Source organism: Crinia signifera, chromosome 8 (genome assembly GCF_055691185.1).
Source record: "Crinia signifera chromosome 8, ASM5569118v1, whole genome shotgun sequence".
In the NCBI taxonomy this organism is placed as follows: Eukaryota; Metazoa; Chordata; class Amphibia; order Anura; family Myobatrachidae; genus Crinia; species Crinia signifera.
In genome coordinates, this window is record NC_139224.1 from 73,311,442 (window position 1) to 73,325,363 (window position 13,922).

The window sequence follows — 13,922 nt, forward strand, 5'->3', positions numbered from 1 at the left end:
TAAAGAAGTTACAGTTATGATTGTTTGCATGTATTTACAGGCATTTTCTAATATGGCAGTACAGGGTCCAGAACTAAATTGAGCACATTGAAAACCTATCCCCTTATTTTTAATGAATAACTTTTAAAAAAAAAAATCACATAACATTTTCCACATAAAACACAGCATTTTTCTGAGGGTCCAAAAGGGTAATCCTGATGACTACACCAAATGTTACTGGTGAGTTTAAATTGGAAGAGACCCAGATAGGTGGATTCCCAGAAAAGTACTTCAACAAATGAATCTAATATTAAAACATGAATGTATTAAAAAGTATCAACGGTTATTATCAGCAGAATTTCCAATACAGCATACAAACCAGCAAACTCAGGAGTCCCACCCTCTGCGCAAGAGGCTGAGTTAGTTTCAATTATTCCTGGCACTTCTGCAGTCATTGTTTACATTCTCTGCTCCTCCATCCGAAGTGTGTGATTGGCCGCTCATCAGCTGGCCAGGAGCCCATTTTTTTCTGAAACTCGACTTTTGATTGGCTGATGGGCGTAGAAATGCGCACTTCAGGGGGAGGAGCAGCGAATGTAAACATTCCCCTCTACACTTGGTCTGGCTTGGTACACATATGGCATTTTTTTTATTTTACCTGTCCCGGGATGCTACTTGGACTGAAGAGGAAGTAATCTTTTTTCAGAGGAGCTGCTGAGTATAATTTACTTCAACAGGTACCTTGCGGATATTATTCATGGACCTTTGGGTCAAGTAGGTGAGTATTGTATGTATGGACTCCATTTGTATTAAAGTTTTATTTTTCAGGTGTGTGTGTGTGTGTCTTTTTTAGACTATTGGTTCTGCTGTGAAACTATGACGTTTGGTTCTCCAAGTTCCAGCATGTACGGGAGGCTTGCTGGGACTCATAGTTCCACAGCAGAATCAAATAGTTATTGATTCTCTTTTTTACACTTAAAGCATCAGGCCACCAGTGCCCACTGCCATGGGGCACCGGTGACAGCCCAAGGCTTCAGCCCAGGCAAGGGAGTATCATGGAGGGGGGACCCCTTTATTCAGGGGGGGCACACTCCCCCAGGGTCACTGCCTGGGCTGAAAAGTTAAGGATATAATGTTTTTGCTGGGGGAACTAATATAGTTTCCCTTGGATTCGGCATTACCCTGCTGGCTGTTTGGGCCCAGTGCTGGTTCTAAAAACATAGAGGACCCCTAATCATTTTGTCCCCCATTTTTTGGTGCTGGTTTTAGAAATTACAGGTATCCCCTATTCAGTTTGAACCCTACATTTCTAAAACCAGGACCAGCTCTATGAACCCGGGGCTGTTTTTAAAATTATTTATTCTTTTTTTACACAGTGAAGCCTGATCAGTGCAGGCTTCACCCAAATACGCCTGAAAAATGAGGAGTATTTTCTAGGCATATTTTCAGGGCCAGTTAGTAAAAAAGGAATCCCCAATTCGACTAAATGGTGATTTGTATTCTTTTGATGGCGTATACATTTGTGTTTTAAATATATGAATACGCATATGCAATAATAAAAATGGCCGTATAACAGCCATAGTGAATTCAAAAAATATGAATTTACAGCCGTAAACAGCCACAAATGGCTATGAATAGGCATATTCGTAACCATTTGTCCTTAGAAAATGTCGCCCAATGTGTTCCTTATAGAAAAACTCTTTTCTTTTAAGTGCATTCCCAGACATATTTAGACTATTAAAATAAAACAATTTGAGATATTCAATAGTTGGAGAGTTTATTTTAGCAAAAGAAGTACAATTTAGTATTACAGCAGTTGACAAACACATTCCTTTACTTTTCTCAGGTAGTTCTGCAGGAAAGCTAGCTCTGCCATCTAATGCTGATGGAGTTCCTCACTATGCGGAGGCAGATATAGTGAATTTGCAAGGAGTGACTGGTGGTAACACATACTCTGTTCCAGCAATGACAATGGACCTCCTATCTGGAAAAGAAGTGACAGTGGAAGAATTTCCAAGGAAGCATTTAACTTTCAAAGAAAAACTTGGGGAAGGTCAGTTTGGAGAGGTCAGTATAATGCCTGCAGACTCAATGTAGGTAATTTACATAATATAAACAACTTATATAAATGTAAAAATCACAATTGCCCTACTGTATGTAACAAGGAGCATATTGTAGTCAAAATGCTACCTACAGTATACCAAAAGCTATGAGAGAAAAGCAAAAGAAACCATTGTACAGCAGTGATATACAAAATGTGAAAAGAGTTGTGGTTTGGATGAAGAATACCCCAATTAGAAGAAATAGGGTCAACAACATTGTAGAGTTGTTGTTTTTTTTTCCTATTGGGTCACAGTATTGTAATTTTTGTTGATAAATTGCCCCTTGAGAATGTCAACAACTCTTTTAATTTTTAACACTCTTTTGGTATATATTTAGTTATTCATATCAATATCACATTTTTATTTAAAACTAATGATGCATCTAATATGTTTAACAGTTTTCAGTATTCTATTGCAGTGAAGAGTTCTTAACATCCTGACCTCTCATAAGGGTCTCTACAGTACACATTTGTTAATAATGTGATATAGCTATTCTCCTTCTATAGCTTAATATGCTGTAATTTCTAAATTAAGCTATAGATTCTTTTCCACATTTAAAAATGGGTACATGTGTAATATCTGGGCGCCCGATTTTCTCATCGCATGTCACTTACAAAGTGTATGCGATGCGATGCGATGGACCCGATTTCACCAGATTTTCCCTTGAAAACATTTTTTAGTGCTAATTAAGACAAAATTGCATCGCATTGTATATAATTGTAAGTGCATATGATGCGATGCGATTTTACATTGTAAATGCACTAAAATGTGTGATTACAATGTAAAATGAACCCTCTCTATCAACGCTAACCTGAAGCGTGCGAGCTCAGCGAGCCCGCGAGGGGCGGCGGTACTCGTCCTCCGACCTTTTCATAATATATATATATATATATATATATATATATATATATATAGAGGACAGGGGTTTGGCACTCCTTGTAACAGCAAAAACAGCGGCGCCGGTGCCTACACAAAGGATTAGTAGGAGACTTGCGGTGAGGCACTCGTGGCAATTATAATCCAGAACAAAGCTAGCCAACAGGAGATAGCAGCAACGTTTCAATGTATTTCTTCAAGTTTTCGTCAGGTTACCAACCTGACGAAAATTTGAAGAAATAAATTGAAACGTTGCTGCTATCTCCTGTTGGCTAGCTTTGTTCTGGATTATAATTGCCACGAGTGCCTCACTGCAAGTCTCCTATATATATATATATATATATATATATATATATATATATATATATATATATATATTGCAATAGAAGACCGCACTCTCACTTAATAAGATCAACTTTGGGGTGTCCAGCAGGGGTTACATGAGTTCACATGAGCCCTAATTATATTCCATAGGATCCCACTGCAGTGGTGCACGCAGGGGGGCTTTCTGAGTACCCAGAAACCCACTAGGAATCTAAAAGACTGAAAGCTGAGGGTCCCCTCTTTCTATGGGTACAATAATTTTAAAAATCGGCCCTGGGGAACCGGAGATATTTGACTTCAAAACAGTGGTCCCCATCCAAGCCTGTTAATTCTCTTCCCAGTCAGATATTTCAGGTTCTGTCTGAGTTTTCTGAGGGTATATACCAAAATCTGGGACTCTCACCCTTTGATGGACACTAGTAGCTTGTCTCTACTTTGCCCAGAACAGAGATATCAGCCTTCCAGCAGCTGGTTACTGCTTCAACTCCACACACCTGGTATGTAGTTTTATATACTCGTTGAAAGATTGCTCTGCCTACTGAACACTGATTCCCTAGCCCCCAATACCATTTGTTAGGTGGAATTCTCTAGTTTTTAATTCCATTAAAAGCTAAGAAATATATTTCTGGAAACTGGAGATATCTGCAGTCAAGCAAGCTGTCCTCCCACCAGAAAATTATGAATAATAAGCCCACTCCACTATAAACCCCTCCTCTGCGTATTAAACATCCTCTACCACCCTGGAAGTTATGTATCAGGGCACCTTCATTCTGCCCAATGCCCCCTTCTCCCACCCCATCTCCCACCATCTGTGCAGTAAAGGGGTAATTAGTGGAAATTACTGATCCAGGCAGTATATGCTGAGCGGTTGATATAATACCCCCTACCACCCGCGGGACATCAAAGCTTTCACTCACAGCACCCCCCACCCCTACCGCTGGAGGATAGGTAGGGGCTCCAATACATTGCTATGCTCAGGGGTCTACACTGCTGTTATGTATGTATATATATATATATATATATATATATATATATATATATATATATACATACATACAGGTTGAGTATCCCTTATCCAAAATGCTCAGGAACAGGAGAATTTTGGATAACGGATTATTCCGTATTTCGGAATATTTTAACATTTCAATGATGTATCTTGAGGTATCTTGCATTTATGTTGTACATATACATCAAACACTTGAAATAAACACAAATATATTTTATTTGTGCATAAAACAAGGTTTCAAAACATGAAACAAAGTTTGTGTACAATCGCAGGCACTGAATTTAAATGCCAAGCAATCATTGTCTTGCACATATATAGTGCCAGTTACATATCATTACCTCAGTAGTGCTGTTACAGATGTCCCCAGTAAAGTTTTTAGCTAAAAAAAAAATTTTGTTCACTTTCTGGAATGTATGGTTTTCGGAATAATTCGGATAACGGATATTCGGATACGGGATACTCAACCTGTTTATATATATACATATATATATATATATATATATGAACAAAGGTGGGGAGTACAGAGTGCGCTTATGATAAACTGACATATAATAAAATATATTTATTTATAAAAGGTTTAACCTTTGTGGCATAGTTTTATGTACAGAAGATAAAAACAATCACAATACAGTTCAGTTCTTGTATGTGGTTCATTCACAGCGTATGATCAAACATATGTATCAGGCCCAATGCGTTTTGGCAACAAGGTGACTTCATCAGGGGTGAATAGCGCTTCAAATGAATGATACTATTAATGTGTCAATATAGACATACCCAAAAGGGTGGGTAGTTGCATCTCCTTCTTTAGGAGTTAATTAGACAAGAGTCCGGTATAGAGTCCGAAACAAATCGATGATCATCAGAAAAGTGAATTCCTGCATACAACCAAGCGCAGATTAATCAGCACAGCATAAAGTCCTTAATGTTCAGACAATTGCAAGAAAATAGTGGTCCTACGCGGGTGTGTTCACTCTGAGGTCCAAGGTCCTCAGAGCGAACACATCCGCATAGGACCACTATTTTCTATATTTTATTATGTCAGTGTACTCCCCACCTTTGTTCATCACTAACAATTCCAGGTCCCGCTTACAGTGGATCCATCAGAGCTGCTGCTCTAGGACACTAAGGTGCAGATTGGGGTATCCCCTCTTGTCTCTCTCTCTCTCTCATATATATATATATATATATATATATATATATTATTATTTATATACATTTGGTCTATCTATAATACTTTAACTGACCCGGCATATACTGGGTCACCTAAGTGTTCATCTCCGTGCTTTGCTCTGTCCCTCTCTGGAATTCCCTTCTGAAAATCCTGCGTTTGCCCCTGCACTATTTCAACTGGAAAGCAGGACACTCGTCTCATAACAAATTAATGTCACTTGGTTTGTAAAATTTAAATTATGTTTATTTGCAACTTCTGCATTGGGTAATTGCGTGTTTAATAACGCTCCATCATGCCCCGACGTTTCAGTCCTTTATAATGGACCTTTATCAGGGAGCTTTTTAAGATGGAACAACAGCAGACATCAAGATGACAAAAAAGTCTCTGGGGTGCAGTAACAGTACACTTTTTAACCTCTAGCTCCTGCTTCTTTCTTATTAACACACTTAGTTTTTTACTTCTGTGCTGCCCTGGGGTGACTGGCTTATGCTGGCCTTTTTGGGGTTCAGCGCCCCAAATTCAAACTTAGTATTAGGGACCCCCCAGAAATGAGGTCACCGTGAAGCTGTTTGGTGTGCAAATATTTTTTGGCCAACGAATATACCAAGAACCTCTATTATTTATTGATTTGATTAATAATATGGAGTGTTTATCTGCACCATGTGTTTTTCTTTGCAAACAAAATTTGTTGTAGCCAGGCACAACTCTCTCAAAAAGACTTCATGTAAACCACCATAAGCTAAACAGGGGTTTATTGGAATAAAACATGCAGACAGGTATATGTCACAAAAATATACAACACAATATACAAACAGATAATCCTTGTGGACATCAAAGTGGGATCGCCAATTTTCATATATTCGGGGGTCAATAAATTTATCTCACCATAGACCGGTGCTGCGGTGGGCTGTACTTCAGGAGAAGTGTCTGCGGCACCACTTCAGAAGGCTTGGTTCCTTGATGAGTTCTCCAAATAAAGTGCAGGTGCAAGAAAGTGCAAGTGCAGGAAAGTGCGGTCCCAATAAAGTGTCCAAGTGTCCAGGTGCAGTGCAAACCAATGGGAGGATTGCACTGTGCAGAATCAATCAAAGTGTGTCCTTTTTTTGAGGGTCAGCAACGCGTTTCGGAGACACACAGGTCTTCTTTTTCAAGCTGGGTATGAAGACACACTGATTGTTTAACTTATTTATACCTACTTCCTTAATTTGTGCACCAATGAAAGTTCCGCGATTTTCGCGGGCCAGAAGTGCTGTGCGTTCCACACGGCACTTCCGGTATGCGTTCCACCCGGTTAGTGAGATGCAGAACGTCTGGGAGCGGACTTGGATGAAACTTCCGCATTGTTCGCATTCCGGAAGTGCCGTGCGTTCCACACGGCACTTTCGGTTTGCATTCCACCCGATTCATTCTGATTGTATGAGCCGGAGACACCACCGCTGTTTTTTTCAGACTCTGTTTTTAAACATTGTCTTTTTCTTTTTACGGCGCATCTCTTCTCTTTAGCACCATTCCTTTGCCCATAAGAAAAATGGCGGACGGAGCTTAAAGAAAGAAATAGACCTTTGAAGCGTTTCCAATAAACATCTGAAATAGAAAGGGAATGGTGCTAAAGAGAAGAGATGCGCCGTAAAAAGAAAAGACAATGTTTAAAAACAGAGTCTGAAAACAGCGGTGGTGTCTCCGGCTCATACAATCAGAATGAATCGGGTGGAACGCAAACCGGAAGTGCCGTGTGGAACGCACGGCACTTCCGGAATGCGAACAATGCGGAAGTTTCATCCAAGTCCGCTCCCAGACGTTCTGCATCTCACTAACCGGGTGGAACGCATACCGGAAGTGCCGTGTGGAACGCACGGCACTTCCGGCCTGCGAAAATCGCGGAACTTTCATTGGTGCACAAATTAAGGAAGTAGGTATAAATAAGTTAAACAATCAGTGTGTCTTCATACCCAGCTTGAAAAAGGAGACCTGTGTGTCTCCGAAACGCATTGCTGACCCTGAAAAAAAAGGACACACTTTGATTGATTCTGCACAGTGCAATCCTCCCATTGGTTTGCACTGCACCTGGACACTTGGACACTTTATTGGGACCACACTTTCCTGCACTTGCACTTTCTTGAACCTGCACTTTATTTGGGGAACTCATCAAGGAACCAAGCCTTCTGCGGTGGTGCCGCAGACACTTCTCCTGAAGTACAGCCCACCGCAGCACCGGTCTATGGTGAGATACATTTATTGACCCCCGAATATATGAAAATTGGCGATCCCACTTTGATGTCCACAAGGATTATCTGTTTGTATATTGTGTTGTATATTTTTGTGACATATACCTGTCTGCATGTTTTATTCCAATAAACCCCTGTTTAGCTTATGGTGGTTTGCATGAAGTCTTTTTGAGTTGCGCCTGGCTACAACAAATTTTGTTTGTTTCTAGTATCCCCAGGAGGTGGTGTACCTCCTTTTGTGTTGTAGTAGGCAGCACCCTCCCAAATTTATTGCGCTATTTTCGACAAAAACCTGTGCATATCGAACTACAAGCAGTGCCGGTGCAGGGCACGGAGCACCCCAATAGGGGGGGAAGCCCCGGTGCCCCGGCGCTCACCCGCTCCGAGGGGGTGGTTAATGCGGTGCTCCGCTCCGTCAGGGGAGGGATTAATGCGGACGCCGGGGGGTTAATGCGGCCGCTGCCGCTGGAGGGAGATGCAGTGTTTTGGTGGAGGGAGATGCGGGAGCTGGAGGTGGGGTGGGGGCGGTTAGAGCTCCACGGGGGTAAGTGCGGGCTCCAGGGTGGGGGTAGGCTCACTCACCTGCTTCCTCCTGCTCTTCTCGGTGTCGGGACCCTTCCTTCTGCTGCTGCTGCTGCTCCTCCAGGCAGCTCATTACCGCCCTCCAGTGGCCGGCGCCCTAGGCAAATGCCTAGAGCTGTCTAGTGGTGGCGCCGGCCCTGACTACAAGACCCAGCATGATAGCACCTTGTGTAAACCGGTTGTGCATTCTAAGAACCCCCCCCCCCCTAAACCCTCATGACTACACATTATCACCATCGTTGTTTTTAACTTTTAATACAATTTATACAGTTTTGCAAAAGCCCTGTGAGTGCCTCCTATTATTTCCCACAGTGCACACACACCACTGGGATTGCTCACCTCAGTATTGATCAATTCATCCAGAGTCCTGGACTTCTCTACACACACACACATATATATACCTATATCTATAGGTCTATATATCTATATATATAGATAGATAGATAGATCGATAGATAGTGAACGAACCGCACTCTCAAATCAAAGAATCATCTGCCGGGGTGCAGGCGCCTAAGGTTATGGATAGACGTGGATAACACAGCAGCACACACTCGGACTTTGTAAAAGGAAGGATCACAGACACAGGGGCTGGATGCCAACGTTTCGGATTTTAATCCGTTGTCAAGGCTAAGTACACATGAAATACATACAGTGCTTACATAAATACCTGAGAACCGGAACCTCTCTCTGTCCTGTCCTGTCCCGCCCGGCGTCCGCACATTGCTGCACAGTACTTCCTGGTTGTTGTCCCACCTGATGGAGCCTGTCGGGCTGATGTCATCAGCGTTCACCCAGTAGTCTATGTTGCTAAGCAACCGCAGCGTCGATTGTGTCCCGGTCTCGGATTGAGTATAGGACATCTCAACCTACAAACAATATATCATTAAGTAAAAAAAAATCACATCACCACCAAAGTTGCACTGTAGAAATCATAGAAAAGGGACATGAAACAGAATAATAGAAAAATAGGAAAGTAGATAGAGTATGGGAACAGAGGTCAGCAAGAACCAGTATATATCAGCAGACATTGCATAATGGAACAAGCATTGAATCACAAAGCAGTTAATAGATCATAAAAAGATATTGAATGAGAGTTGTTCATTTAATCCTCTGGGATTCACTGTCCAAATTAAAAATCCACTGGGTTTCTAATTGTAACAACCGCTTTCCTCTGTCACCTCCCCGAAGATCAGTGAGCACATGTAGACGATTATGATGTATCTCAAGCTGGCTAGGCTATTCTTCGCTGTGGCAAAGTGTTTGGCCACAGGCTGGTCATTTGGTTTGTGCAATAAAGCCGCTCAAATAACGGAACGGTGTAAGGCAATGCGCTCTTTGAAGATTCTTATGGTCTTGCCTACATAGCCTAACCCACACGGGCAGGTGATGAGGTAGACCACGTAGGAACTGAAACAGGTAAGCGCATATTTAATTGTAAATGTATACCCTGAATGCGGATGGTTGAAACTTTTGCTGGCTATCAGTGCACTACATGTTGTGCAGCCGACACATCTATAACATCCATTGGGCTTTTTTTGTGTGCCTGTAGGAACTCGATTCGAAATATCAGTCCAGACAACCATGTCCCTTATATTTCTTGCTCTGGTGAAACAGGACATCAGATGTTTATTTTTCAGCTTTATTAAGTCCTTGTCTTGTTGGACAATAGGCCACAATGATCTCACCGTCTGTTGGACTTCTACATCAGCAGTGTTCAACGACCTCACCTAGCCCATGATGTCGGATGGAGGTTCGGGCGATCTTTTCTTTGCTAACGCTTGATCTCTTGTAATTAGATTTACCTTTTGTCTGGCTGCATTTAGAGTTCTGTCAGAATATCCTCTGTTTTTAAATTTCAGTTGCATATTATCCAGATCAAGTTGTAACTCGTCTTCAGTGCTGGTGATTCTTTTCACCCTTAAGAGCTGACTCATCGTATAGGTAAACTTGATTGGGCAGTCCTTAGAATTAATAACTTCCATGGCAGACATGAACTCAGTTTGTGTGCCTGACCAAAACAGGAGTACATCATCGATGTATCATGTAAAAAATAATAATTTCTCTGTCAGGGGGCTGTCCAAGAATAAATCTTGTTCAAGGTTTGCCATAAAGGCATTAGCATATGACGGTGCTACTGGAGAGCCCATAGCACAGCTAGAGCATTGTTGAAAAAATTGTTTGTTGAACAAGAAGAAGTTCCAGTGAAGAATCATATGTAACAATGCCATGAAGAGAGCAATGGGTGGGCCTTGATAACTGTCATCCGCTTCCAATAGTTTTTTCGTTGCTTCCATGTCTTCTTTATGGGGGATGCTGGTGTATAGGCTGCAAATGTCCAATGTTACCTCCCAGTTATCTGTGGGTATGGTCTCAAATGCCTTCAGCTTATTGAGTAAGTCTGTTGTATCCTGCAAGTATGCAGTAGTTTTTGAACAGCCGGTTGTGGAGGAAACAATTAAAAAATGTTGACACATTGCTGTACAGTGAATTTCTGGCAGATATTATCGGCCTACCAGGAGGGGTCATCAGATTATTATGGATCTTCGGTAGGCAATACAGAAGTGCTACTCGGGGTACTTCTATCAACAGCCAGTCTTTGACTGAGCTCGGGATCTCTTGGTTACTGCATCATTTAAGATTCTCTCCAGTTCAGCCTTATATTTAGAAGTAGGATCTTGTGGGACCAATTGGTAGGTCTTAATTTTAGTCAATTGTGAATAGACTTCTTTCTTGTAGTCATTGACATCCCATACAACTATGCCTCCCCCTTTGTCAGCGGGGAAGATCATTATGTCATCGTAGGATCTGAGCTTTTTAACAGCCGACCATTCATCTTTGGAAAAATTAGAGCAAATCTTGGGTTTCTTCTCTTCCTGTAGATGGTTGACCTTAGCTTCTAGAATCTTGCTGAAGCTCTGAATAGTAATATTCGAGGAAGGTGGATCGAATTTTTACTTTTTCTTGAATTTATCATATGGCATGATAGGTCTTGGAGGCTCAATTCTGTTTTCTCTGCTGAAGTATTCTTTTAAGCAGAGGTTTCTGTTTAGTCGATAGGTTTCAATTTTACAATTAAAGGTATTGAAGTTGTTTGTGGGAACGAGCGATGGTCCTTTGTTGAGAACCTTGACCTCTGCTTCTGAGAGTTGTCGGTTGGAGATATTGAACGTTAGGTCCTCCTGCCTCACATTTGCTCTTGCCTTGCGATGACTTTGTCCACCTTGTCTGGGGGGTCTTTGCCTTTTTCTCTGATTGCCCTTGTTTTGACACCAGTCGATGGGCGATGCAAGTTTTTTTAAGCCGAAGATTTTTTGCCGGTATTACTAGCTGATGACGCTGCATCGCTGTTTGTGTCACCATCAGTAGTAGTATGAGTACCTCGTCTTCTGTATCGTTTTTCTCTGTTATACGATTTATATGGGCCCGATAGCGAGAGGTAGACACTTTGTTGAGCATAGTCGCGATTCACGCTGTGTTCTCCACGTCTATATATACATATATATATATATATATATATATATATATATATATATAGATAGATAGATAGATAGATAGATAGATATATAGATATATATCCTAGAGGTCGCACTCCTCAGCAATCAATAAATTAATGTGCATGATATGGAAAAAGCAGGTGCCCTCTGATGAGCAGGTCAGGTCGCTGCTCCTCCAGAGAGGGGCGTCAGCAGATAGTGTGTAACATTGACAAAATAAAATAAAACACAGACACAACTAGCATGCTATACAAAGTTATATACAGACAATACATCATTAAAAAAATGTTTCTGCTACAATGTAACTAACACTGCATGGAACATCGTAATGTGTGCTTAGATAATGTTTGAACAAAATATTTAATTAAATGCAAATAATTTGCAATGTAGATCATTATACATGGGAATTACTGTATACTGCCAACATTAATTTAATAATCTTACCCTAAAGGTCATATTTCTCATCTCTAATGTAAATAGTCCCAAATTTCTCAATCTCTCCTCATAGCTTAAATTCTCCATTCCCCTAATTAGTTTTGTCGCTCTTCTTTGTGTTTTTTCTAATTCTAGGATATCCTTTTTATAGTGTGGATCCCAGAATTGCACTCCATATTCAAGGTGAGGTCTAACCAATGCTATGTACAGTGGCATAATTTATTTTGAGTCTCTAGTTTCCATGCCCCTTTTAATACATGCTAGAATTCTGTTGGCCTTTTTTGTTGCTATGTGACATTGAGCACTACACCCTAGTTTGTCATTAATTTGGACTCCCAGATCTCTAGCACACCGGTTATGTCTCCCAAGGTGCATAACCTTGCATTTATATACATTGAACCTCATCTTCCAATTTTGCCCACTCATCTAGGGTGTCAAGATCATTTTGAAGCGCAGCGACATCCTCGGGTGATTTAATAACTCTGCTCAATTTTGTGTCATCTGCAAAGATGGAAAAAATTGCTGAGTAACCCCATTCCAATATTGTTAATAAAAATGTTAAACAAGATGGGCCCAAGGACCGAACCCTGTGGCACCACACTTAATACTGGTCATATTTGATTCAGCACTGTTAACAACCACTCTTTGTTCTCTATTACACAGCCAGTTCCCTACCCATCTACAGATATTTGCCCCCGATCCTAAGTCCTCCATTTTATTTATCAACCTCCTGTGTGGTACAGTATCAAAGGCTTTAGCAAAATCTAGGAAGATCACATCTACAGCGTTTCCGTTATCAAGGTTTTTGCTAATGTCCTCTTAGAAGCCTAGTAAATTTGTCTGGCGTGAGCGTTTTTTCACGAACCCATGCTGGTTAGTGCTGAGCAAACTATGAAGGTCTGAATATTCCTGGATACCATCCCTTAAGAATCCTTCAAATATTTTACCCACTATTGATGTTAAGCTCACCGGCCTGTAATTTGCTGGGTCGTCCCTTTTTCCTTTTTTGAATATTGGCACTACCTCAGCTATTCTCCAGTCCTTTGGTACCTTTCCTGATGATAGTGAGTTCTCAAATATGTAATATAGAGGGGTCGCTAGTTCCATCCTTAATTCCATTAGTACCCTAGGATGAATCTCATCTGGCCCTGGTGATTTGTTTGTTTTGATTTTGCTGAGCCTCAATATTATCTCCTCAATCGTGAAATCAATATTGAGATCCGTCTTGTTTGTCTCGCTTGAGGTACATGTGCGTTCCACTGCCTGCTCTCCCCTAGTAAACACTGATGAGAAGAACCCATTTAGCAGTTCTTCTTTTCCCTTATCCTCTGTAAAACTTTTACCATTGATATCGGTTAGTGGGCCTATGTTCTCTTTAATTATTCGCTTACTATTTATATACTTGAAAAACTTCTTGGGGTTGGTTTTGCCTTCAGTAGTTATGCGCTCTTCATTTTCCCTTTTAGCTGCTTTGATTATCCTTTTGCAAATTTTGGTTAAATCTTTGTACTTGTTGAACGCCTCCTCATTTACATTATTTTTATAGAATTTAAATGCTCTTGTTTTATTGTTGATTGCTGTCCTAACTTTTTTATCTAACCATGATGCCTTTTTTTAAAATTGAATTTACCCTTATTAACTTTTGGTATGAATTTGTTAGTTAAAGATTCCAGCACAGTGTATCCCACATCTCCTCTGTATTTTTTCTCTCAAATACCTCTTTCCACA

The 13,922-nt window shown here is 40.9% G+C and overlaps 1 protein-coding gene across 1 annotated transcript in view; it reads left to right on the forward strand.

Moving 5' to 3' along the window:
- DDR2 (discoidin domain receptor tyrosine kinase 2) overlaps positions 1-13,922 on the forward strand; it is a 589,808-nt gene that overhangs the window by 453,421 nt on the left and 122,465 nt on the right. Inside the window, exon 12 of the mRNA XM_083156673.1 lies at positions 1,826-2,046. Coding sequence (XP_083012799.1) covers positions 1,826-2,046 — 221 coding nt within the window. The remainder of the gene's footprint in view (positions 1-1,825; positions 2,047-13,922) is intronic.